The sequence below is a fragment of the Eubalaena glacialis genome, chromosome 9, assembly GCF_028564815.1.
Source record: "Eubalaena glacialis isolate mEubGla1 chromosome 9, mEubGla1.1.hap2.+ XY, whole genome shotgun sequence".
Classification (NCBI taxonomy): Eukaryota; Metazoa; Chordata; class Mammalia; order Artiodactyla; family Balaenidae; genus Eubalaena; species Eubalaena glacialis.
The window spans coordinates 76587342-76613521 of record NC_083724.1 but is presented as its reverse complement, the minus strand read 5'-3'; the positions used below and the strand labels follow the sequence as shown (position 1 = coordinate 76613521).

Here is a 26180-nt window from a genome sequence, read left to right as displayed (position 1 = left end):
ACACTAGTGATATACTCTAGAAAGAGTACTGGTCATGGGACAAAGGAAAATTAGAATCAATTTTTAAACAAACTTAGTTTCATAAAATCGAATGTTTAAAAAAAAAAAAATCTACCAATTCACTCTACCAGTTCCATTACACGTAGAGAGTGTTTGTCACATCTGAAAATAAGCATAGCTATTCTAGGAATATAAGTTGTTCTCTCTCTGCAGAGAGAGCAACTGGTAATTCCACTGGCTGCCACCTCCTCCCCAACCCTGGAATTTCTGTCTTCTGCTAAGTTTCATCATGGCTGAGCTCCATCAGCCAAAGCTGTGCAGTGGTTCAGGGCAACCAGGGGCATGCTTGCTCCAAGTACCTCCCCTTTTCTATGTTGCACCCTGTTAGGGAGATGCCAAAGTAAAGGGCTCCAGAAGCCTGCTAGCTCTTTACTCACATCTCTTCTCCACTTCCCAGCACCCACGGAAGAATGGGCTGGAGGGCCTAAAAGAAAAACAGTACTATACACAGGACCACCTCCCTTTGGTTGACCGAGGCTATGATCCTGACCATCTTTTCCTTTAGGATAAGTCCTCTCTGCTTCCTCTCACCCTCTTAAGCAATTAGACTCCTGCTGAGTTTACTCTTTAATACCTCAGGTATGCCCAGTCAATGCCACACTGGCTGGACTTCATTTGTGAGCCTTCATTATACTGAAAAAACATTCAAGTCTTTTTAAACTCGTGCGCTTTTTCTCCTGATGCTTGTGTCATTTCAATTATGAATATTGTCTAGAGCTGAGAGACTCCATCAATAATAATTACAATTGAGGGAGGGGATGTTAGGTGATCCTTCAATATGAAGAGCAATATTGGTGGTATTGTCCATTTGATTTCTTGCCTTTATTGCTTATTATATGAGTTATTATATGAAAAAATGTATGGATAATATCCAGGCCTAAGTCCTCTTCTGACTGTTAGATAATTTTCTCAATCTGTATGATGTGAGGTAAAAGATGGGTTTCACTGATAAAATGTTTTTAGCAAAACAAATATTTTATATTCTATAAAGAATATAGGTCTTAAACCCCCCCAAAAGGATGTTTCAAAAAACTTTCCCCTAAAGAATTACAGTTAAGATAGCCCATGAACCAGAATTTGCAGGGCATTTGGATTGAATTTTGGTATCTGATTAGTTTTTTAGGAGATACTTTGTAGTTATCCAAAAGAACATATGGTATTGTAAATGCTTTGAAAACCAAAAAGGTCAGTTCTCATCTTTCTATCAGCAATATTAATTGTTCTTTAAAATCCAGGGACCAATAATTTACATTACTTCATGAAAACATACCTCTTAATTTTTGAAGAAAATCTTATAGTGGTTTATTAAAAAAAAAAAAAAAAAAAACACCTAAAAACTATTGTAGGGCCAAAGATAAAGACATCAGACTGAGTCACAAAGCTTTTGGAAATTCCTCCCCAGAATTCTGATCTCCATTTGGCAGTGACATCATAATGTCCCTGCTAGTTATAGGACCTGCTGGGCAACAGAAAGGAAACTCTGAGACACAGCAGATCACTGGATAAATCACGTCATTTTCCCAATGAATTTTATATTGTTTATTTTTTTATGTGGGGTTTTTCACCCAGAGATTAGTGGTACAGATCCCACCGATGAATGTGAGCATTTAAAACTTTCATTGAAATAGCTGATAAGAAACATGATCCATTATCCTAGAAAATTGGTCCATGGCAATTTTTAAAAAAATTTTATTGAAGTATAGTTGATTTACAATGTGGTGTTAATTTCTGCTGTACAGCAAAGTGACTCAGTTATACACATATATATTCTTTTTCATATTCTTTTCCATTATGGTTTATCATAGGATATTGAATATAGTTCCCTGTGCTATACAGTAGGACCTTGTTGTTTATCCATCCTATATACACTAGTTTGCATCTGCTAATCCCAAACTCCCAATCCTTCCCTCCCCACCCCCTTGGCAACCACAGTCTGTTCTCTATGTGAGTCTGTTTCTGTTTCGTAGATATGTTCATTTGTGTCATATTTTAGATTCCACATGTAAGTGATATCATATGGTACTTGTCTTTCTCTGTCTGACTTACTTCACTTAGTATGATAATCTCTAGGTCCATCCATGTTGCTGCAAGTGGCATTATTTCATGCTTTTTTATGACTGAGTAATATTCCATTGTGTATATATACCACATCTTCTTTATCTATTCATATGTCAGTGGACATTTAGGTTGTTTCCATGTCTTGGCTATTGTAAATAGTGCTGCTGTGAACATAGGGGTGCATTCATCTTTTTGAATTATAGTTTTGTCTTGGTATATGCCCAGGAGTGGGATTGCTGGATCATATGGCAACTCTACTTTTAGTTTTTTGAGGAACCTCCATACTGTTCTCCATAGCGGTTTCACCAGTTTACATTCCCACCAACAGTGTAGGAGGGTTCCCTTTTCTCCACATCCTCTCCAACAATCCGTGGCAATTTCCTATAGGATGATATAAAGTTTATTGTTGGAAATATGGTATAACTTAGATTTTAAATCTCTGACTCAAATCCTTTGTGAGAAAATGCAGTTAGAAAAAGAAAGTAGTCAAAGAAATCAACATATTTCTGATCTCTGGTCATACTTTTTTTCAGGGCCTGAGATGACGCCCTTACCTGAGCAGCCTGTGGCTGAACAACCACATAAAGCGGAAGAAGAAAATAAGGAGAATACTCCTGCTAATGAGAAAACTGGCAATTATTATAAAGATACAAAACACTGTAAGCTTTTCAAGTTAATAGCAATACATATACAAAAGCTGATTAGACTGGTTTGGTTTATTTTAACTCTAAAACTCCTATAATCATTTTATTTCCTACTTAAATTTTAACTTACCTTATAGATGTTTCAGTGTATGACATGAAATCCTTATTTCCTACAACTTTTTCCATGAGGTGTTATGAAGTTTAATAAGATTCTCTTGGTAATTGTCTATAATTAACATAGGGTTTATCATAGCAGTATGGTTATTTATTCACATTAGTAAAAATTGACCTAATTTTATGGTGAGTTAACCAAAATTTATTTGGAGGTGTGTGTCAGCTTTCTAGGGCTTCTTGAAACCAAGTACCACAAACTGGGGCTCAAAGCAAAAGAAATTTATTCTCTCACAGTTCTCACAGAAGCCAGAAATGCAAAATCAAAGTTTTGGCCATGCCAGCCTCTCTCCAAAGCCTCTAGGAGACTATCTTCCCTTGCATCTTCCAGCTTCTGGTAGCCCCAGGAGTTCCTTAGCTTGTAGCAGCAGAACTCCAATCACTGCATCTGTCTTCACAAGTTCTTTCTGTGTTTCCATGTCCAAATTTCCCTCTTCTCAATAAGGACACCGTTTTGGATTAGGAGCCCACCTACTCGCATGTGACTTTGTCTTAAATAATTAAATCTTCAATGACTTAACTTCCAAATTAGGTCACATTCTGAAGTACTGAAGGTTAAGACTTCAACATAGCTTTTTGGGGCAAACAAAATTCAACCCATAACAAGATGACTTTGAGATGTTTGGAAGGTCCACTGAACTTCAATTTATTCACCATTCATCGTATGGGCTTTCTTTCCATGTCCTTACAAGGTCCACCATTCTAAAATGTGAAAAATTCATAAGAGACTCTTGTTAAAAATTAAATATAATTGAGATTAAATCTAATTACCCTGGAATCTTTAATAATATTAATCAAAGAAAAAAATAGAAATACAATTAAGATATACACATATACATACACTCAAGTACTTTGAAAACTATAATACGTAAGTTGTATTTCTGTATGTTCTTTGATGAATCACTGTCCTCTTTTGTAGGTTAAAAAAATCCCTGATGCTCAGAGAGGTCAATTGCCAGGTTTCATAGCTACGAAGAAGCAGAGTCAGGAGTGGTGTCCAGTCTGTTCACCACAGGCTGCCTCTACTGTATGCAAAATTATGCAGTTATTTCCTTTTCAGGATGTACCTCTATTTTGAATTACCAGAGGGTAAATAAATCAAGAGCCTGATGATTACTTTGATTGTAAGAAAAAAATCTTTCTTACACACACACATATATATAAAACATAAATGGGATTATACTAAAGGATTGTATTATGACTTGCTTTTTTCATTTAACAACTCCAGAGCTCTTTTCACATCTACCTCATTATTTTTAATGGATATATACTATTCCATAAAATGATATGTTCCATAATTTATCCACTATCTTATTAAAGAATTAGATTATGTGCAGTTTTTTCCTTGTACATTCTTCTCATGTACACTTGGGTGTACCTCTCTTTGGATAGATCCCTAATACTGGAATTTTTGAATCAAGGATAAATCTTTTAAACTATTGATAGATACCACAAATTGTACTCCAAAACTTATCTACCAATTTACATCCCCCAAGAATGTGCCACAATATCACATCACATACAATGAATATTGTTAATCATATTTTGGAATAAGTGAGAATTTTTCGTTACTGTTTTAATTTGCACTCTGATTACTTGTGAAGCTGAGAATTTTTCTCTGTATTTATTGGGCATTTTTATTTCTACTTCTGTGATTTACCTGTTCATATCCTTGGCCCATTTTTCTATTAGGTTGTATTTTCATTTGTTTGTAGGGGTTCTTTTTATATTTAGTATATTAATCTTTTCTCTATGGTAAAAGTAACAAGTATTTTCTCCCAAGCTGTTGCTTATCTTTAAACTTATTTAGGTATCTTAATCACAGAGAAAATTTTAAATTTTATGAGATCAATTCTTGATTAATTTCTTCTTCATTTTGTATCTTATTTAGGTAGGCCTTATCCAATCCAAGATTTTAAATTATTTTCCAATTTTTGGATAATTTTATATTTTTGTTAAAACTCTTAGGTCTTAAATCCAATTATTTTTGTATATGGCATAAAATATGCATAAAACTTTACATTTTTCAAGGAGGATTGCCAGTTGTCTAACACTAGTTCCCTACTGATATGAAACTCACATTTAATATAATCTAAATTCCATTTGAAATTGGTCAGTTGCTACCTTTTTATTGTTTCTTTGATCTATCTTTCCCTACAAAAATACCACAGTGTTTTCATTTTTATAATTTCATAACTCATAACATGAATATTGAGCTGTGATTTCCTTTTATTTCTCCATAGATCTAGCCCAGAAATTCTTCAAAATTAATGGCAGTGTGTGTGTGTGTGTGTGTGTGTGTGTGTTGGGGAAATGAATATATATATTTATATAATAAACACACATATACATTCATGTGTGTAAAATTTTCTGTCATTTCATGAGATTTTGGAAAGAGGAGACATGCATATGAATGTTCAGTCTGGCATCTTGATCCAATTTACTTTGACTCTGTTTGGGTGGGTATGTCCATTAGTTTTGAATTACAACCAGCCTCACTGACAACTCTTAAGAGCAGGATTCTTTACGTGCATATGTAAATGTGAATGTATAAGGGAGATCTTGATTGTTATTGAAGTATGTGCTTTTTAAGCTGAACTATTACAGTCTAACAGAAGGTTCAAGGGCAAGTGAATGCTTCTTACTTGGCTAAAATTTGGCAATGTTAATACAAACAGTGATAATATTACACATCTACAAATCCTTTGGCACCTATTATGCACCTATATATTTTTTTTGTAATTTCCTTAATAATTTCTTTTCAGAAAGAGTCAGTTAGCATAAGGATACTAGTTTGGCATTGTTCCCCATGAATTTTATTTTTGACCCTTGCCCCACTTGTTATTTTGTAGCTGAAGAATATCTCAAATACTTTATTATTCTTTTCTTGGAATTAGTTAGTGCATATGTTTTAAGAAAAAAAAAATCTGGTGAGGAAAAATGTAAAAGGAACAAGAAGTGACTTAGCTAGCTGCTGAAAACTTTTGATCTTATGTTTTTAGATGTGTTTACAACGCAAAATCCAAATGGCACACAGTCTGAAATATCTGTGAGAGCAACAACTGACCTGAAGTTTTCTCTAAGAAACTGTAAGTACTGAAAGGCACCATTGCAAATATGAAGAACCCTTAAAGCAAGATTTCAAAATAGCACTACAGAGTATTGGGTAGGAAAAAGGTCTTGGTGGAGCTAATGTCATAAGGGAGTCTTAGTTCCTAAAATAGGGAGACTCCACCATAGCCATTGCACTGATAAATTCAGAAGGCAAGGACGTTCTTATATTTCTTAGCCTCATATTTTTGGTTTGTGTGGAAAGAAAAATGAAATAACTAAATTTAAGACTCTAGAAAATTGTTTTTTCTTAAACCCACATTTTTACTTCTTTCTGCTTTGTACTTTCAGCTTCAAATGTTATTTCGTTTTTGCATCTTTCCACCAAGTGTAACTTGATAGATAAAACTGTTGCCAGCATGTGACTCTGGAGGCCATTAAAAGTCTCTAAAGTACATATACCACATCTTTCACCTTGAAGTGTCAATAGCTCATATCTATGAAAGACAAGAAGACAAGGAAAAGGGGATGAAAATAAATAAGGCAAGAGAGCATATTTCTGGCTATGACAATATTCAATATTGGGAAAAGCCAGACTCAGCAATGCCTAATTATTAATAAAGCTACTTGACAATAACAAAATGTTTTGAGCAATTCCAAAATTTGGGGCATAAATGGATAGGGACATTTCAAGGGTATACATTAATTAGACAAACCTCTCATAGGAATTTTGCTTGCACACAGCAGACAACATCTTGAGCTGTTTGGGATAAGACACACAGAGCCAATTCTTAAACAGACCAGGTACCTCAAATTCCCTTAGGAAACGGATTATTGAAGACCACAGGACCCATGGAAGAGAGTCCAAAACCCTAACTTCTCTTCCTACAATTCAGGTCCCCAAAGGATTGTCAAAGTTGTATTGGGATAAGAAATTTTTGCCATTTTTAAAGGGGCCCTAACAGAGGGAGTCATGTTGACATGGCGGGGACATTCTGGAGGAGCAAGCTCCCCAAGGAGATAGAAATCTCCAGAAAAATTTTGACTAACAATTCTTTTAGTCCCTAAAATGATGCGAGCAAGGCAGTAGTGAGACAATCCAGACATTTTTCTCCAAAATCAAGTCTGAGGGTTGCATAGCAGAGTTAAAGGATTACTTACCAATTGTTCCAGCCCTGCCTGAATCTGTGTCAACTCTGGTAATGGATTCTTTTTTCCATCCTTCCTTGCCAACAAGATACCTGAGCTGTTTGTAGGCTCAGTAGAAATCTTCCTAGAAGTGGGGTTGCCTGTACTTCATATGGAACTTTATTGACTCCTGTATGAAGCAATTTAACTGAAATTGCCAACTTCGTGGGGAGAACAATGGTCCCTCAGTCACAATTGTTCCCAAATACACTCTTGCTGACATACCTCCAGATGGACACATTGTAGACTGAGATATATACTAAATCAGGCCTGAAAATCCTTGATTTGTAGCCCCATATCTTTAGGGCCAAAACTCTGTTTTGAGTAGTTAACATGCATGTGTTTCCAGTTTGCAAGGACACTGATGTTACAACTCTTTCATGTCACCACCCTGACCAACAACCAACTTGTCCTGAAGTGACAGTATCACTTCAAGGCTTGTTCAGGGAGCCATGTGAAGCCAATGTCCCTCATCCAATAGATCTTCCGTACTGTCAAAGGAAGCCTGTGGCCCCACGCTCCCAGTTTTTCCTCACTCTTGCAAATTATAGACATATTAATCCCACCTCAGGCAACCCATTATCACACAAACATCATTCTTCAAAGCCTTCTTCTTTCCCTCCTTTAAGATATCTCAGGAAAATGTCAACATCTTTCTCTTTGTTTTTTTTTTGTTTCAATATTTTTTGTCTCCTTTTCTTCTACTTTTTTAGCTTAAAAAAATGCCTAATCACAAATGTTGAGTCAATATTTTTATATGCTGATAATCCATTATGCCTTTTCGTAGATAAACTCGTCAACGAAACAACGACATTACCACCTCCTGAAACAGTCAGCAATGAAGAAGAAAGTAAAGAACCTATTGAAAAAACTATTCACAGTATTAAAGTTACAACACTGTAGTCAGACCTGGAGCATATTATTATATGATTTAAAAATTTAACTTTCATTAATCTGAGTATTTCATAAAGTAATAACATGCTTAAAGAATTTGTACTACTACAATTTAAAGTCACTCTAAAATCTTTTAAATGGTAAAAAAAATCTAAGTCTCAATTTTCAGATTTACTTGACAAGTGACAGGAAGTGAGTTCTTTTTAAAATACAACTTTATTTTAGTAAAATGTATTACATTTATATTTATATTAAATATATATTTATCTAAAATATCATGCGTGTATAAATATATATTTATATAAATATAATTAATACATTTTAATATAATTTTAAAATAATGATGTAACAATCACATGCTTGAGAAATAAACTTGCCTCTGCTTAGAGTCAATTGTTGGTGTTTCCTAAAATTATTTATGGGGGAAAGTTCAGAGTGAGAGTTTACAAAATCAAAATTATCATTTTACTTTTTCTGACAAGAATATTGTTCCTTATAAAATACTTGTGAAAACATAACAACCCAGGATGGCTCTCCTCTAAGGTCTTGAAAGAGGAGTGGTCTAATTGAAGACAGTGGACTGTCATTACATGAAACCCTATGTTCTCCAGTTCATGCAATCCAAGTATGTTTCTCATATGATTACTCTAATATTATTCACTTTCTTGATATATTTAAATATAGAAATCTGATCATCCTGGTTGGCCTCTTCTTAAATACCTTCAGTAATTTTCTACTAGGTTTGGGGTCATATTCTAAGTTCTTAACCAGGCATTCAAGTCTGAAATGATCTGACCATTGAAGAACTTGCCAGTCTCATCTCTGGTCACATTCCTCACCCACATTCTCCACTCCAGACTACCTGAAGCTCTCAGAGCTTACCGAACCTGCTTATGACACCTGAGTTTGCTCACAGTGGAATGACCTCTCTCTTACATAGTTTGTCTGGCAAACAATTTCTAGTCCTCTGAGCCTATACGGGAGCATCGGCTCCCTCTCAAAGTGTTTCTGGCTTTTGGAAGTTGAATTAGATCCCTCTGTGCATACCACCTGTGCATTGCTATGAAAGCCCTCATTACCCTGCAACATAATTAACAGGATTCTTGTCTGCCTCCCAAATTGAGAGTGTGTTCCTTGAGCATAAGACCTTGTTCATTTCTGTAACTTTAATGCCAACCACAGGGTCTGGCACATGATAGGAACTCAAGGTATAATTTTTAGATGACTAAAGTAACAAACGAATGAATGTTCTATCAAAAATTTACTGAAGCCAAATTACCTTATTTTGTTATCATGTTCTATTTTGTTTTTTAAACAGAACCAACCCAGAGTCCAAATGAGCCTGCATTTTGGACAATGTTAGCTAAAGGTAAACTCATAGTAGTTAGGTAACTGGGAAAATGTTTTGGTTTTCTAAAGTCTTCTGTAAGAAAGCCAAGATCAGTGTAAATTGTTCTAATACTAAGAATTAATAAGTCAACATTTTGCTGCCATCATCACATGTAATAGCAAATGCAAAACAAACCCAGAAAGCTGATCAGTGTCACACATTTTCTGATTCTCTCCCCAAAACTCTTATTTTCCTACAAATGTTGCAATCTAGTCATTTAATTTATGATTAAAAATGTTAAATAAGGCTCTTGCTCAATATAATCCCTCTTTGTATTTGGAGCAGTATGCACATGGAGAGGCATGAATGAATGCAAAGTATATATCAAAATATATGCATGCATAAAAGTAATATATAAATCATAAATGTACAATCATGCATGTATAAATGTAACATGCATAGCATTTGTATGTATGCATGTATAAATGTAACATGCATATCATCTATATATGCATACATGTATAAATATAATTCATGTATCACACACATATATGCATGTGTTATAAATGTGAAATACATACCATATTCAATGGATCCTAACTTGCAGATTCTGTATTTGTGAATTTACCTGTATCTAAAATTTATTTGGAACCCTCCACTTGCAGAACTTTCACAGTCATTTGTGGACACACACATGGTAGCAAAAAAAATTTAATTGCCTGATGCTCTTGTTCCCAGCTGAGGTAGAACAAAGGACTTCTTTTTTCAGCTCTCATGCTTTAAACAAGTTCCTTTTTTTGTGGTCTACTTAGTGCTAGATGTTTCGCATTTTTGTGCTTTCTGTTGGCGATTTTGCTACTTTAAATGCCCCCCAAGTATAATAGTACAATGCTGTTTAATGTTCCTAAACACAAGAAGGCTGTGATGTACCTTAGGAGAAAAATGTGTGTATTATATAAGCTTCATGTAGGTGTGAGTTATAATGCTGTTGATTGTGAGCTCAATGTTAATGAATCAGCAGTATATACTAAATAAAGTGTCTCTAAACAGAAACACACACATAAAACAAGGTTAGATATTGATTGGTTGATGAAAATGTAGTGACCAGAGGCTCACAGGAACCTAACCCTGTATTTCCCTTAGGAACAATGATGGTTCAGTATTCACTAATTCAGTGCTCACATAGCTTAACTACCATGACTACCATGAACAATGAGAATAAACTGTATACACACACACATATACACACACAATAATTTTAGTAAGTGAATTTTGTTTACCATAACACCAGTTTATTGTTTTAACAGCTATAAATGCAACCACCAATGAGGACAACCAACGAGATCAATTTTTTCACCCAATTCCAAGTAAGAACAAAATACTTCAATTAAAGGGATACATAAATACTTTCACACGTTTTAGTGTCTACATGGTGATACTGTTTTCCTCAGTAAGGTATAGAATATGTAAGAAGGTAGCATGGTGGCTGACATCATACCAGAGAGGACATTTACAGTTTTAGGAAAGTTATGGTTCCTAAACAGTGTTCTTCAATGACCACATTGCAGATGACTATTTCCATCTCCCTGTTTTGTAACTTATATTCCTGAAACAGTAAACCAAATGGAGGAGTAGGCAAGTGAACAATATTTAGGATGCAGTTGTTTTAAATTGACAGACTTTTTTAGAGCAGTTTTAGGCTTATAGAAAAATTGAGTAGAAAGTACAGAGTTCTCATATATTCCCCCTGCTCAGTTTCCCCTGTTATTAATATCTTCCATTGGTGTGGTGCATTTTTTTTTACAATTTATGAGCCAATATTGATACATTGCTATTAACTAAACTTCATAGTTTACATTAGGGTCCACTCTTTGTGTTGTACAATTCTACGGGATTTTGACAAATGCATAATGTCTTGTGTCCACCATTACAATCATACCGAGTAGCTTCATTGACCTAAAAATCCCCTATGATCTACCTAGCCATCCCTCCCTTCCCCAACCCTTGGCAACTACTGATCTTTTCACTGTCTCTATAGTTTTGCCTTTTCCAGAAGGTCAAATCATTGGAAACATACAGTATGTATCCTTTTCAGATTGGCTTCTTTTGCTCAGTAATATGCATTTAAGATTCCTCCATGTCTTTTTGTGCCTTGATGGTTCACTTCTTTTCATCACTGAATAATATTCCATCGTCTGGATGTACCAGTTTGTTTATCCAATTCACCTATTGAAGGACATCTTGACTGTTTCCAAATTTTGACAATAATGAATAAAGCTGCTAGAAACATTCACGTGTAGGTTTTTGTGTAGTCATAAGTTTTCAACTCATTCGGGTAAATACCAAGGATTGTGATTGCTGAATCATGTGGTAAGACTATGTTTAGATTTGTAAGAAACTACCAAACTGTCTTCCAAAGTGGCTGTACCATTTTGTATTCCCACCAGCAAGGAATGAAAGAATTCCTGCTACTGAATGTAGTTTTTCATTAATGGATTAATTTTATTTATATGAGTAAAAGAACTCCTGACTTGATGGAAAATTTCATAACAAGGCAATATATTAATTTCCCCCAAACCTCTGTCCTACAAAAAGACATTGAAAAAGAAATAGCATCTGATAATACATCTAAGGCCTGTCACCTCAATTCTGTACTGGATTACTTGACAAGTACAGCCACCTGCCTTTCAGTGCGTCAAGAAAACAGAGTCAGTCTTCTTTGTTTAGAAAAGTGATATACAGTAATGATAAATGCTTTAGAAATATTTTGTCTTTTCAAGTAATTAAAATGAGCATCACTGATTTTCTATTATGTATTGAGCACATACTACACTATACATACATTATTATGTCAGCACTCACAGCGACTCCATGAAAGTTGGTATTATCTCCATTTTACAGATGAGGAAACTGAGGCTTAGAGAAAAAAAAAAAAGCTGTCCAAACTTCTAATTAGCTTTTCTATAATTTCCAGTGGTTAGGAATTTCAAACCCTTCTCTAGTTTTGACCACCACCTTGATAAACAAAATGTACTATAAGCACACCTATTTACAAACACCCTTTTAAGGAGTAGCAAATCAATTCAGGAGCCAGTCCATTTTAACATAATTTGTTTATTCCCAAAATAATCTGTCTCAAAGTCAAGATATCAGTCATTGACAACTGTGCACACTTCACTCCCCTTGGCCTAGGATTGCACTTGGACAATTACAAGTTTTTTAAATATCAGAGAGTTAGACATGGGAGCTTGTCATTGCTTATTACCAAAATATCATTACCTAGAAAATCATGAAAACCCTTGGAACTTTTGGGTGGGAGGAGGTTGGGGGAAAGGGGAGAAATAGCAACATGGTTATTTAAAGTCACCATTAAATGCCTACTAAGTCAGACATATATTCAGGAAGATATAAAATTTGGCAGTAAAGATATATTTTCATTACTTTAGTAAAAAGACTTTTGACGTTTCTGGATCCAGACATGATTTTTATTATATAATGTATTTTAGAAAGTTAACTAAATTTCCATTTCTTTAACATCAAGTACACTAGATTTGATCACAGTAATAAAATGGCAAATTCAGTTCTTTTTTTTTATAAATTTATTTGTTTTTGGCTGTGTTGGGTCTTCGTTGCTGCGCGCGGGCTTTCTCTAGTTGCGGGGAGCGGGGGTTACTCTTCATTGTGGTGCGCGGGCTTCTCATTGCGGTGGCTTCTGTTGTGGAGCACGGGCTCTAGGCACGTGGGCTTCAGTAGCTGTGGCATACAGGCTCAGTAGTTGTGGCTCGTGGACTCTAGAGCTCAGGCTCAGTAGTTGTGGTGCACGGGCTTAGTTGCTCCATGGCATGTGGGATCTTCCGGGACCAGGGCTCGAACCCATGTCCCCTGCATTGGCAGGCAGATTCTTAACCACTGCACCACCAGGGAAGCCCGCAAATTCAGTTCTTAAGACTTGTGGAGAAAGCATTGTAGTACATCATCCTTTTAGCTTAAAAGAAAGTCAGTGCGTGTCCCAACAGTAGAATTGCATCTTTCTCTCTTGAAGGACTAATCCCTTGTGTGTAATTTCATCACATTTTTAATAGTAATCTCTTCAGAGTCTTGAATTGATTTTTATTATTCAGGGAGGAAGTCTGATACATATTTTAACATCTGGTAACCTGGGTTTGATACCAAATTTTGCCACTTACTAGTTATGTACCAAGGGCAAATCCATAAACTTCTGTGATCCTGGAAAATGGAGCAAAGGACAGCTCCCCCAAGATTGCTGTGAAGGGGAAAGGTAAAAAAGTTAAGAGTACTTGGCCATAGGGAGTGGCCTATAGCCTTCTCCTTTGCATTGCATGAGGGTAGCAGGGAGAACTTGGTGAAGACTCCGGGTGGTGAAGGCTTCTCTTCAGTTGCTTTGCAATCCTTATTCCTCCAGGAAAACGTGCTGAACAGAGTCACTCTTTCCCATTGCATTTTCTTTCTTTCCTCTCAGACTCTGATCTGAATGCTACAGATGAAGACAACCTGGCAGAACTACAGGAAGCCAAATTAAAGTTAATGCTGGGCATCTTGTTGATGACCCTCTTCCTTTTTGTCATCCTCTTGGCAATCTGTAGTGCCGTGCTGTACAAAATGAAGACAATGAAGTAAGTCTACAGACCTCTGGAGTCTTTAAAACACATGAGAGGAAACACCCACCCTCCTCTCTTTAGTAGAGTGCTAGGCAAACTTGACTCCCAAGTTTATAAGGTATTCATTTTGGCTCCATTTCCCCTATTTGGAAAGGATCGTGGGGCTGTCTCTCAGGGAATATCCCACTTGAACTTTTCCCCAGTATTTTAAATAGTCATCTAGAGATAGAAACAACCCTAGTCAATTGGAAAGGATATAGAGAATCTAGAAATGCATTCTTTTTTAATAGCCTTGAAACAAAAGGGCTATGAACTCTGTTCTAAATAGCACATCTGTGTAGGGTCTAACATTTTTCATTCATTTATATAGTGTTATAATAAATAGCTAATACATTGGACAGAATTCATATATCACTTTAAGATGCTTCTCTAAGCCAAGCTGCAAACGTACACAATTAAAAACAATTTTTGATGTATGTTTTTTTTTTTCAGATATAAAAAAGCTTGTCAGAGTGGTGAATACTCTGTCAACCCAGAGCTGGCAACTGGTTCTTACTTTCATCCATCAGAAGGCGTATCAGATACATCTTTTTCTAAGATTGCTGAGAGCAGCACATTTTGGCGCACCACTTCTTCAGAATTAAGGAAATCAGACACAAGGTCAAAATCTAGGACAACGGACATAGTTTCCACAGGCTCAGATGAGACAGGCATGAATGATGAGTCAGACTTAATTCAGAGTGAGGAACAGAGAGAGGAACCCACTGATGAATAGACAACTTTAATTTTTTTGTCATAAAAAATATCTTGGTGACACTCATGTTATGATTTGGAAACTCTGCTGAGACCTTCAAATTTTCTGGTGTTTTAAAAGGAGGGCATATTCAATAAAAAATCTCTCAGCTACAAAAACTATTTAATGGAAAAAAATAGAAGGAAATAACTTAAGGTGTGGAAAACTTCATCAAGTAAAAATGATCCTGGAAAGTGACTTAAGGAAAGTATTCATTCTAGGCTGGTTCTTTTTAAAATGAGACCATTTAGTTTTTCACCTTACTTGGGGGCATTTTGAGGACTTTCAGGGTAATCACTACTAACTACGCCTCTCCCCACCACCAAAGCAAAAAAACCACACCTGTTCATGTTTTACTGGCAAAACAGGTGTGCCGTATCAAGAGACAAAACTAGCACTAGAGACTCTTAGCATTCTTCAATTGTTTCCAAGTCATCAGGGTCCTCTCATAGGACAGTAAGATTTAGGACCTTCTAAAGTATCCATAAGCATTTGAGATAACATTGTTTTTCAGAAGAAAAGAAAGGAAGGAGGGATCTCAGCATGTAATTTCCTAGAGGGGGATCCACGGACCCTGAATCTTTTAGAGCTGGAGGACCCTTCCTTCTCTCTTCCCCCAAGCACCCAGGCTCAGTATGTGCCATTGGAAGAAAAGCAAACATCTCAAAGACTAATTGAAGTTATCAGTGACTTATGAGCCTATCTATCCTAGGAGTATTTCAGTTTACAAAGAAGAACAATGGAATAGGGAACTGTTTCCCTTTTAGGAATCAGTTTCAACTGGAAGGATTTTAGGGACATGTACCAGGTCCTTTGTGGATATGTGTTGATGATGGGAAGGGGAAGAACTTGTCCTCCTACTAAATTCTCACCTACTTTATGCTAGGCACTTTGGTACATTACAGCACACTGAATTCTACTACCCTATGAAAGGCAAGTTTATTTTACAGATCAAGAAAGGAGAACTCGGGTAAGTCAGATACCTTGCCTAAGATCACCTGCTAGAGAGAGGCAAAGTTTAGATGTGCTTCACAGCTGAGATTCTCTCCATGATCCATGAAGGTTAATAGTCAAACTTATAATAAGTCAAAGGATGTTGTTTAGGAGCAAGGTAGGCATCCACAAGGCAGGAGATTCCTTAATCCGAGGGTCCTTTCAGCTCTTGGGAAATTGTTTTCCCTACCTGTAGGTTAGGTCTTTATGAACCTTCTTCCCCATGGAGGACAGACACACACTACACTCACCTCACGCGACCCTACCATCAGTTCTCTGGGTCATTCCCTCCCTCGTTATTTTCTCCCCTGACGCCAGCCCCGACCTCCCCATTGGCTGGGAAAGCTACGAAGCTCCGCCTTCGAGTAGCAACGGACTATATAAGGCGGTACCCTGGCTGGAGAAGAGGTAGTAGGGTGTGTGTTGAGCTTTGCCTGCTTTTGCCAACAGTGCACACAATTTTCGGAGCCAGAGGAGGTGGCCTTGAGCGGTAGCCCATGCTGCCCTCCGCGGGTTACTTTTGCCATTTTCCATGCCCTTTTGACAGCCCCGGGGGTCGGTGCCAGCGTTTGTTCTGCCACTTCAGGCACCAGGAAATGCGGTGGGAACTGAGTGAGGCAGCTCGTTGCAGCAGCTTGGAGGTGCTCGGAGTGCAGCGGAGCCATGTTGAATCCACGGGTGAGAAGAGGCTTGTGGGAAGAATGTCAGGTGGGCTTGGGGAGGGGTTGGCTACCAACCGTTCCCACCTTTTTACTCCACCCACCCTTGGAAGGGACCACGAATTTTCTTGATTGGAAAGAGGTGTAAGGGTTGCTTTTGTCTCCAGTACTAACATACTGTACCTTGAGAAAGTTACTCAATGTGGCTTTACTATGCCTAAAATGGCCCAAAGAGATGTTAACTATATATATATATTTTTAAATTGGTTTCTCATCCTCAGTTGGCATAACTTGCAGATACCATTGTAGGTATCGTTGTAAAGTGCAGTCATGGTATTGGGGGCGGGGCATGAAGAATGTCAGGTAGTCCTTACTGAAGTTCACTTTCTTCTCCCCCCTCCCCTAGTCTAGAAGTGAGGAGAGGGTCATACAGCCCAGGCTGGTGTGTATGTGTGTTGGGAGGGGGAGTGTCTTTTCATTTGTCCCCTGCTGACCCTCCATGCCATTACTAAACCTGGATTTCCTAAACAGGTTGTCTGGACCTCTGATGTGTTTGTTTACTCTTAAAGGACAAAATTAAACCAGTTCCTTTTTAACTTGTTTCCCCCCATTCTGAAACACCCTTGCATTTCCTTTCTCTGAGGCCCATAATCTGTCTCTTCCCCAGCCCTCAAAAAGGGCTGTTTACTCCCACCTACCTACTTAAGGGCAATTCCTATAGAGTGGCTATTATGGGCAAGAGGAAAACAAGCACTTGCCTTCGAACGAGGAACCAAGTTGTTAAGAGTTCCCAAGAGTAAATCTTCCCAGCATCGCACACCCAGGTTCAGGAGCCTTAAGGGCTAGTCCGTAGTCCCTCTTACTTCGCCCCTCCCACGTCAAGTGTGTTCGACATATACCGAGCAGTGAGGGTGCTATGCAAGATCCTGTTTGAGGACGTTCTCCGAGAGCCTTTTGGGTGGTCACATAGTTCCTGAAACCGTGGAGGGGGGGCGTCCCAGGGACATTTGGGAAGATAGTAGTTGGCTTAGGCTGGTCATCCGCAGAGAATCTCCGCCCCAGTAACAGGGAGCTCAGCTTCCAGGCCCGGCTCTACGTGGGTGGCCACCCCGCCCCCAAGGCTCCGGAGGGGGGGAGTGGGGAGGGGCCAAAGTCACGTGGCCAGGGAGGCAGGGGGAGGAGCGTGCTGTGGACCGGCGTGTGCGGGCCGGTGATGCCAGCTCCTGGGAACGCGGGATCCTAGAAAGGCGTGCACAGTAAGATGCACGTGCGTGGTCTTGTGTGGTTTTATCCTCGCTTCCTGTCACCCATCCCCAGTATGGAATTACTCCAAGGAGCTTTCTGTGCTCTGGGGAAAGGTGATGGGTGGGGTGGGACCCCGGTTGTGGCGAAGAGGATTTACAAATCAGAAGGAGCTGTTTCCAATCACCTGTAGCCTGAGCGAAGGTTATAAGTGTGCCTCAGACTTCAGTTTGCCCTCCAAATCTAGCTTCTGATGGAGCAAAAAAATTTTAAATTTCTGACTTGGAGGGAAAGTACAGTTTTTTTGTTTGTTTGTTTTGTTTTTTCAATAGCATCCCAACGCACTGCTTAAATAGCCTTTCCTGAATCATGGCAACCAAATGAAACCCAGCTTATGCCAAAATGCAGTTCTAGCTGGTTACCCAGAGTTTACTCCCCTTTCCAAGTTTATTTAAAAAGAAATTAGATCCATTTGTTTATGTTTGGAACATAGGATAGTTCTCATTCTTGTGCCTGCTTTTCGCCTTTTTCCTTCTCCATCAAAATGTCTTACACCTGTGTTACACACGTTGTTTTGGATTTCAATAGAGTTGATTTCTTAATAGAAAACAAATGATAAATTGAAAAGCTAGTGAGCCAGGAGAAAGCTCATTGTGTAAAGAGGAAGCACATGTGTGTTATCAAAACATGTAGGTTATCTAAAATAAATTCAGAGTTTTAACGAGTATAATTTGGACGACATCTCATATCTGAAGTTTCTTGTTTGGGAGAAGAGAGAAGTATGTAAATTATCCCATAATTGACATAGGAAAGTATATCTTGGAAAGAGGGAAGAGGTGGGGATTTCCTTAGTAAAAAGTCAGGAAGGAGCTGCCAGGTATTGTGAAGAGCCATGACTGCCAGCCTGACCTCTTGTCGCTGTCCTGGGTTTCCTCACGAGTGTGGATCCAACTGGTCTGGAGTTTTATTTTTTTGATTTTTTTTTTTAAATTTTTATTTATTTATTTATTTATTTTATTTTTGGCAGTGTTGGGTCTTCGTTTCTGTGCGAGGGCTTTCTCCAGTTGCGGCAAGTGGGGGCCCCTCTTCATCGCGATGCGTGGGCCTCTCACTATCGCGGCCTCTCTTGTTGCGGGGCACAGGCTCCAGACGCGCAGGCTCAGTAATTGTGGCTCCCGGGCCCAGTTGCTCCGCGGCATGTGGGATCCTCCCAGACCAGGGCTCGAACCCGTGTCCCCTGCATTAGCAGGCAGACCCTCAACGACTGCGCCACCAGGGAAGCCCTGTAAGGTTTTTTTTAATGGTTGTTTGTGGACGGGTGTGTTTTGCTTAATTTGGTGTTTGAGGCATTCTGTAGACTATCAGGGACCTTAATGAGAATGTTAAGAACCACTAAATTAAGAAAAGACTAATGTTTTTAAAAAAAACTTTCTTGTGACAGAGGAGATGTATTGGTGTGTGAGCCTATGTACAGTTCTGTGTAAGAGGCATTCAACTATTTGAACTATTACCAAATTGTCACTGCTTGGTAAATAATAAGGTGAATAGTGTATATCCAAACCGTGTCATGTTTGACACAGTTTAATATGTATACACGTGGCCTATCCCACAGATGTATAGTTACTCTAGTAATAAGACACGAATGTACTTTAATCAGTCATGGGAATGAGCTAGACATTTGAGAGACTTAATCAGTGATAGCCACTGACATTCTCATTCCAGGAACTGACCTGTTAGTCAACAATTCCCTGCATCTAAGGCTGGGTTTGGAAAAGTTAATGTCCTTGTGATAGGAGACTCATTGTCCAGGATATTCTGGAGTCCACATTTCATCTTAAGTGATGTTTAAAGATAAACTCATCTTCCATTAACAACACTAGGCACGACTACGGAAGAATTGGAAAGAATCAACAAAGAAATCGAGTCAGTCAAGGCTGAGGTTGCAGAAAAACGGAAGAGGCTCTCCAGGTTTACTTTAGCGCTTGAAGAGCTATCGCAAAGCCCCGTGGCCTCCTTGAGTGACACAAATGTGAGACAAGGTTTTCCTGAAAATAGCCTGCTCCCAAAAGAACAGTGGAATGAACCGTCAAAGAGCAAAGAGAGTCAGCCTAGAAAGTACGTGATGGACCACAGATGTCCAGCAACTGACCTTGAATATGATCCCTTGGTCAATTATTCTGCAGGGCTGCTTGGGGCATCTAAAGCAAAGCAGGGTGAGACTGACAGGCAGCACTTCTGGAAAAAATCTGTGGGTGGAAATTGCCACAAGTCCCTGGAGAGCCAAAGACCTTATGTTTCACCAATACGAATTAAAATAAATCTTCAAGATTCTGATGAAGATGACCTTGTAATGGATGTACCTCCAATCATTCCTACTTCTAAGAAATCTAAACCATTTAGAGGCTTTAAATATCAGAATATGGATGAAAAGATACAAGTATTGCCCCCGGAGGAGAGAAATCTTCAGATCAGTGGTATAGAAGAGGAAAAGATAGATGAAACCCAACTAACCACACAAACAGATGATGACAATAACACGTTAGAACCACCAAAATCACACATGAAAACCTCACTAGATACTAAAACTAACATAAACTTGTGTGGTGTTAAAAACCACATTTCTAAGATGGAAAGCTTTGATGGTGAGGAAAAGCACGTCTGTATTTCAGGAGAAAGTATAACTTGTGCACCTCTCAGTGACAAAGAAATACAGAAGGAAAGTCATAATGAAAGTTACCCAAAGAGCAGAAGACGTGTAAAAACAATTGATGATACTCAAAAAGAAGAAACTGAATGGCGATATTCACCAAGCCAACTCCAGTTCTCTTATTCAGACGATCGTGTGAAAGACAAAGTTCTGAGAGTACAAGATGACAGTCAAGACTTCACTACTTCTGAAGACAACAGATTAGTTGAATTTGATTTTGATAAGGAATGTACTGAAGATGACACTCCCTCTGATTCTGATGACACCGTGAAGGAATGTCTTCGAATTTTCAATAAGTTCACACGAAGCAAAGCTCGTAAGGGAGAGACTGCTAAGCAGGTTGGTCACTTTTTAAAAAATCCTTTTCCTAAATCTAAAGGAGTTTCCCTTAAATATATATTCTCTATATTCTAAACTCTATAGAATGTATATAACATCTATTATATGTATTTCTAATACTCATGATTAATAATGTATTAAAATAAGGCAAAACCTTGGTAATTGGCCAGCCATCATATCTTGCAGACTTGACATTTTCCAGAGACCCTGGTATGATGTACAGTAACTTATAGTTGATTTCCCAAATTAGAGGTATCTTTTATAGGAACCTATGCATGTCAGATTATCCAAATTAAATTATTTTTTCTGAATTATTTTTTAATAATTTGCCTAGTATTTTGTAGCTTGGATTCCTGTGGCTCTTCAGGAAACATAAGTTTGCTTTTACTACACTGAAATTGGATAAGTCTTATCTTTTTCCCATTAGCCTTCAGGAAAGCAAATGGAATTAGATATGCAATATTACCAAAACATTTCTGGACCAAAAAGGAGAATTGCACACACTGCCAAGTTTGATGTGAGTCATTTTGTTTCTCTTTCTCTCCCACTTCCCACCCTCCCTGTCTCTCTCAGCGGTTTATGAAGTACCTACCTTGTCATTTCAAGCTTTAAGTATATTCCAGTACTTGTTATCCTATTATCCACTAGGGGGCACAAGTGGGCAGTCAATAAATTTATTGCCTACTTGTAAGCATTTTCTGAAACCTTCATTTTTCTCCCCCGTTATCTAACATTTTTATTAAAAGAAAGTATGTTGTTTTTGTATAACCTTTTAACTATAAATTAATATGGTCAATCATTATTTTCAGATTCTGTATTTGCAAATTTGCCTCTTCAGTAAAATTAATTTGTAACTTTAAAATCAAGACTCATGCTTTTGTGGTCCTCTGTACACAGGCGCAGTGGCAAAAAAAAAAAAAAAATTGAATCGCCTGACATGCACGTTCCCAACTAAGGTTGAACAAGGCAACACTGCCTTCTGTCATACTGTTAACCAAGGTCCTTACCTGAGTCTGTCTGGTGCCATGTTTCCTGCATTTTTGTGTGTTTTGTTGGTGATTTTGTTATTTAAAATGGTCCCCAAATATAGTGCTGTCTAGTGTTCCTTGGCGCAAGAAGGCTGCGCTGTGCCTTACAGAGAAAATGTGTGTTAAACAACTTTGTTCAGGCACGAGTTATTAGTGCTGTTGGCCACAAATTCAATGTTGATGAATCAGCAGTATATACTAAATGAAGTATCTTTAAACAGAAACACGCATATAACAAGGTTATGTATTCATTGGTTGATGAAACTGCTGTGACCAGATACTCACCTGCACCTAGGAGCAATGGTTCAGTATTTGCTAATTCATTGTTTGCGGGACTCTATAGAATTTAACTAGTGTGAGTAAGGGGAATTGACTGTAGTTTTTCAAAGCAATTTGAACCTCTTGTAAATTTATATTATAAATGCTGAATTTCTTTTATGACATGTAAAGAAACTGTACAAACACTGCAGCAAGTATTGTTCCTTTAACACTTTTGTGTTAAAAAGTGCTATTTAACACAAACTTTATTTCTCTGCTCTAGTCTCTGTATTATTTTTACTTGGTACATACTGACAGCAGAATCTTCTGCATGGCATAAAAAGACTTTACGCTTCCAAGTTGCAAATAAGACCCTGAATTCCAGTTCTTAACAGAATAGTTGAACGTCCTTGAGCAAATTATTTAATTTCTCTGTTTCATTTTCCATATCCGTGAAATGGAGATAGTGAATACCTGCGCATCCTGGGGTCCGATATTATATTTACTAAACTAGTTTCTCTCCCCTTCTCTCTTATGAAAAAAGTTTTTAGGAGGCTAACCTTGTTTCTCTTTAATTGCAAGTGGTGTGGTGTTTAGTTTTCACATTACTGTGCTATATAACTTCCCCCCAAATTCTTATATTTAAATGATTGTCAGTTTCATCAGCAATTTTTAAAAAATACATTCTCACAAATAGAAGTAACTGGACAAAAGAAGATAAAGATTTTTCTGATTTTAAAAATATGTTACCATATTGCCTTCTAGAAGGGTTGTGACAATTTACAGTCCTACACAGTGTTCCAGGGTTCTCTTCCCACAAACCTTACAAAAAATGGGTATTATCATTTTTTAAACCTGTAAATCTGAGTGAAATTTTATTTCCTTATTTTATATTACATTTCTTTGGTTACTAGTGAAGCTGAACATTTTTTCGTATGTTCCCTTCTTTTCTCATAATGAACGTTGCTGTGGAGAAGTCTGATGCTAGCCATGCTAGCCTGCTATTTCTCCCTGCATGGGTCACCTGATACGTCTGCGAGGTTACCTAATGGATTCTTGTCTTAACTTTGAATTTCAATAACTTCAGTAGGATATGTCTTATTACCACTTCTACCTGCATACAAATGTCATTTTCTTATAAGATTTAATTTTCTTTCTTATTTCAAGAAAAAAATGTCTTAAATTATATGCTTAAATAGTTGTTCAGTTTTATTATTTCAGTTTATTTCTGGGAATATTCCAATTATGTGTGTATTGGACTACATGTAGTATTGTGAATGTAGTCAATTCCAAAGAGCTTTTGTGCAAAAGGAAAGTAAAATTATCCATCTTATCCATTTTTAAAATCAGGATTGTTTTGTTTTATGTTGATGCTCTATAGGTTCCAACCAGTAAAGAGATCACTAGCCCATTCAGGGGACCAGTCCCATTAATTAGTCACACTGGAATCCTTCAGGCCCAGCAACAGGCAGTGCAGATAATGGCTGCCATTAAGGGTGGGCAGGCTTTTGTTGCTGCCACCTCAGAGCAGAAAAAAAATACATTTGCATGTCCAGCCTCTCAGACCCAAAGGAAAACCTCAGGAGGTATGAGAAAATCTTCTTTTTTTTCAGTCACTTATTTAATAAATGGGGTTTTACCTTATTTTAAAAATGTTTCTTATGAAGTCCATATATTCCCAATTATAGTAAGTCAATCACCTAGAGCTTTACATGAAATAATACGATTAGCATATCTAAATCATTTATATTGTTTATCTCTATATGCTAGGCAATAAATGGTAGTATTTTGCATGCATTCTTACATGGAGCAAGTTGCTTTATAAATTATTTAAATTTGTTCTAGGTTATACTGGAGTTGGTTATTGGGACCCTTTTGTGTTTGCATTTTGTTTTCTTCAAGAAAAAAATATGTATATATATAGATCAAGCCTATAAATGAAGCATTGTGAAATTTTGAGTTAATGATTGAAATAAACTCATCATCTGAGACTAATGACATTAAAATTTACCTTTTCCTTTTTCTCTCATTCATTTTAAACTTCTTAGAAAATTCATGTACATCAGACAGCCTTCATGTGGATGTAGTTCTTTCAAAGGAAAATCAAACTGCAAAGCCAAACAGATCACACATTCCTGTGAAAAGTATTGCTTCTTTTCCTGTAAAGGTACTATAAACTAAGTCTGAAGATAAGAATTTTATTTCTAATTACCACCATATCCTGCCCATATATAGAGCCCCTTGGAGAGTGGGTATATTCTTCTCTCTGAAGACCGCTAATTCAGATATATGCCAAACCTATTGAAGAGAAATTTCAACCTTTTTTGGTTACCCTTAGATATAGTTATTTTCATATTATCATGGGATGTGTGCCTGTGTGTCACTTTTGGTTAATTTGGTTTTCCTATCCTTGGAAACATTAGGCATTTTTTCAGACCTAAAATAACTGTAGCTATGATTAATTTAAGCTGCCTCAGATTTTTTCAGAGAAAAGTTTTACATTAGAATATGCCTTTCAAGCCACATCCAGTGAGGGGTGTATATGTATATATATGTGAGAGAGACAGGGAGACAGAGAGACAGACCTTTAGAAAATAATGCCCACGAGTAATATGATAGTACAACCTTACCTCTTTAGTCAATTTTCCCCTACTTGTGGCAATGATTTTTTTTTTTCTTTTTACCAAATATTCTTTAGCAGAAAACTACTGGTCAGTTTTAAGGCTTTGTCCCTCCCTAAAAGTGAGGTAGATTAACTCATCCTAGAATTCTTAGTCTTTTTAAGTCCATCAAAAGGAATGCTCACCTTGTTTCTAGCTGGGATCGTTTTAATATTGAATATGCAAAGATTGTCATAAATTTAAGTCCAAACATTTTTCTTAATGAAAAGGTAACTGAAAGACATTGGGACATATATTTGTTTTAAGAATAGTAAACTGGGACTTCCCTGGTGGTGCAGTGGTTAAAAATCCGCCTGCCAATGCAGGGGACACGGGTTCGAGCCCTGGTCTGGGAAGATCCCACATGCCGCGGAGCAGCTAAGCCCGTGCGCCACAACTACTGAGCCCGCGTGCCTAGACCCCGTGCTCCACAACAAGAGAAGCCACCGCAATCAGACGCCCGCGTACCGCAACAAAGAGTAGCCCCGCTCGCCGCAACTAGAGAAAGCCTGCACGCAGCAACGAAGACCCAATGCAGCCAAAAATAAATAAATAAATTTATTAAAAAAAAAAAAAAAAAGAATAGTAAACTACACCTTCCTATATGCTGATCAGAGGACCAAATCATGGTTCTAAGAATCTGGATGTGGAAACAGCAAAGGGATTAGATGAGTAATCAGATCAGCCTTAATAATGGTGGACATACAGGCAGCTGTCCCACTTCTCCCTTTTGTGAGTGTAGATAATTTATGGCTTGCATTTATTCTACTTCTGATGAATTTAAAACTTGAAATTATTTTTAAATTTAATTTTGGATATAAAACTTACCTAAGATAAGTTTTACTTTCATACACATAGTAGGAATGTTAAACAGAACACACGTGTTCTTCTTTTCTCTAATCAATTTTATATTTAACAAGATGTTGAAACATAAAGTGGCTCATCGGAAGAGGGCTGTAGGAGCATCAGAATCCTCATCCAAAGTACCTGATGAAGTAAGACAACGCTCTGTCAACCTCTTTTTTTGAGAAGTATTTGAGAGTTTATAAAACAGAGGATGAGGCTTTTAACAAGGTCAGTACTAAATAATGTAATTTATCTGAAAACACAGACACACACACACACACACAGAGTCTTAGTAACTATTACTTTGACTAAAGAACTCATGGGGCACAACTAGCAAACAATTTTATTCAGTTTCTTTCCACTACTTTTTTGAAGCCAGGCTGTGGACCTAGTTTTTTCCTCCCTCTTGAATGACTTTTCTGGTCTTGGTAATTTGTAAAAAGCACTCTGGTTACTTTTTTTTTTTTTTTTAAATAATTAAATCAAACTCTTTTAAAGAGCTCCTGACTTATTTATTTATTTATTTATTTATTTATTTATTTTGCTGTGTTGGGTCTTCGTTTCTATGCGAGGTCTTTCTCTAGTTGTGGCAAGCGGGGGCCACTCTTCATCGCGGTGCGCGGGCCTCTCACTGTCGCGG

General features: G+C 37.5%; 3 protein-coding genes across 3 annotated transcripts in view; all 3 read left to right on the top strand.

The window, feature by feature from the left end:
- Nucleotides 1-2764, top strand: part of MOB3B (MOB kinase activator 3B) — a 234881-nt gene extending 232117 nt beyond the window's left edge. The window contains exon 4 of the mRNA XM_061200482.1: nucleotides 2652-2764. Coding sequence (XP_061056465.1) covers nucleotides 2652-2663 — 12 coding nt within the window. The 3' untranslated portion in view covers nucleotides 2664-2764. The remainder of the gene's footprint in view (nucleotides 1-2651) is intronic.
- EQTN (equatorin) lies at nucleotides 1584-14887 on the top strand. Its single transcript, XM_061200479.1, is given in 7 exon segments — nucleotides 1584-1657; nucleotides 2665-2777; nucleotides 5936-6022; nucleotides 9385-9435; nucleotides 10704-10763; nucleotides 13877-14030; nucleotides 14508-14887. Coding segments are annotated over 7 exon segments (822 nt in total). The 3' UTR covers nucleotides 14791-14887.
- A 1466-nt stretch (nucleotides 14888-16353) lies between these two features.
- Nucleotides 16354-26180, top strand: part of LOC133097346 (uncharacterized) — a 44207-nt gene continuing 34380 nt past the window's right edge. Inside the window, exons 1-6 of the mRNA XM_061199213.1 lie at nucleotides 16354-16479; nucleotides 19583-20748; nucleotides 21176-21265; nucleotides 23416-23620; nucleotides 24083-24201; nucleotides 25615-25689. Coding sequence (XP_061055196.1) covers nucleotides 16398-16479; nucleotides 19583-20748; nucleotides 21176-21265; nucleotides 23416-23620; nucleotides 24083-24201; nucleotides 25615-25689 — 1737 coding nt within the window. The 5' untranslated portion in view covers nucleotides 16354-16397. The remainder of the gene's footprint in view (nucleotides 16480-19582; nucleotides 20749-21175; nucleotides 21266-23415; nucleotides 23621-24082; nucleotides 24202-25614; nucleotides 25690-26180) is intronic.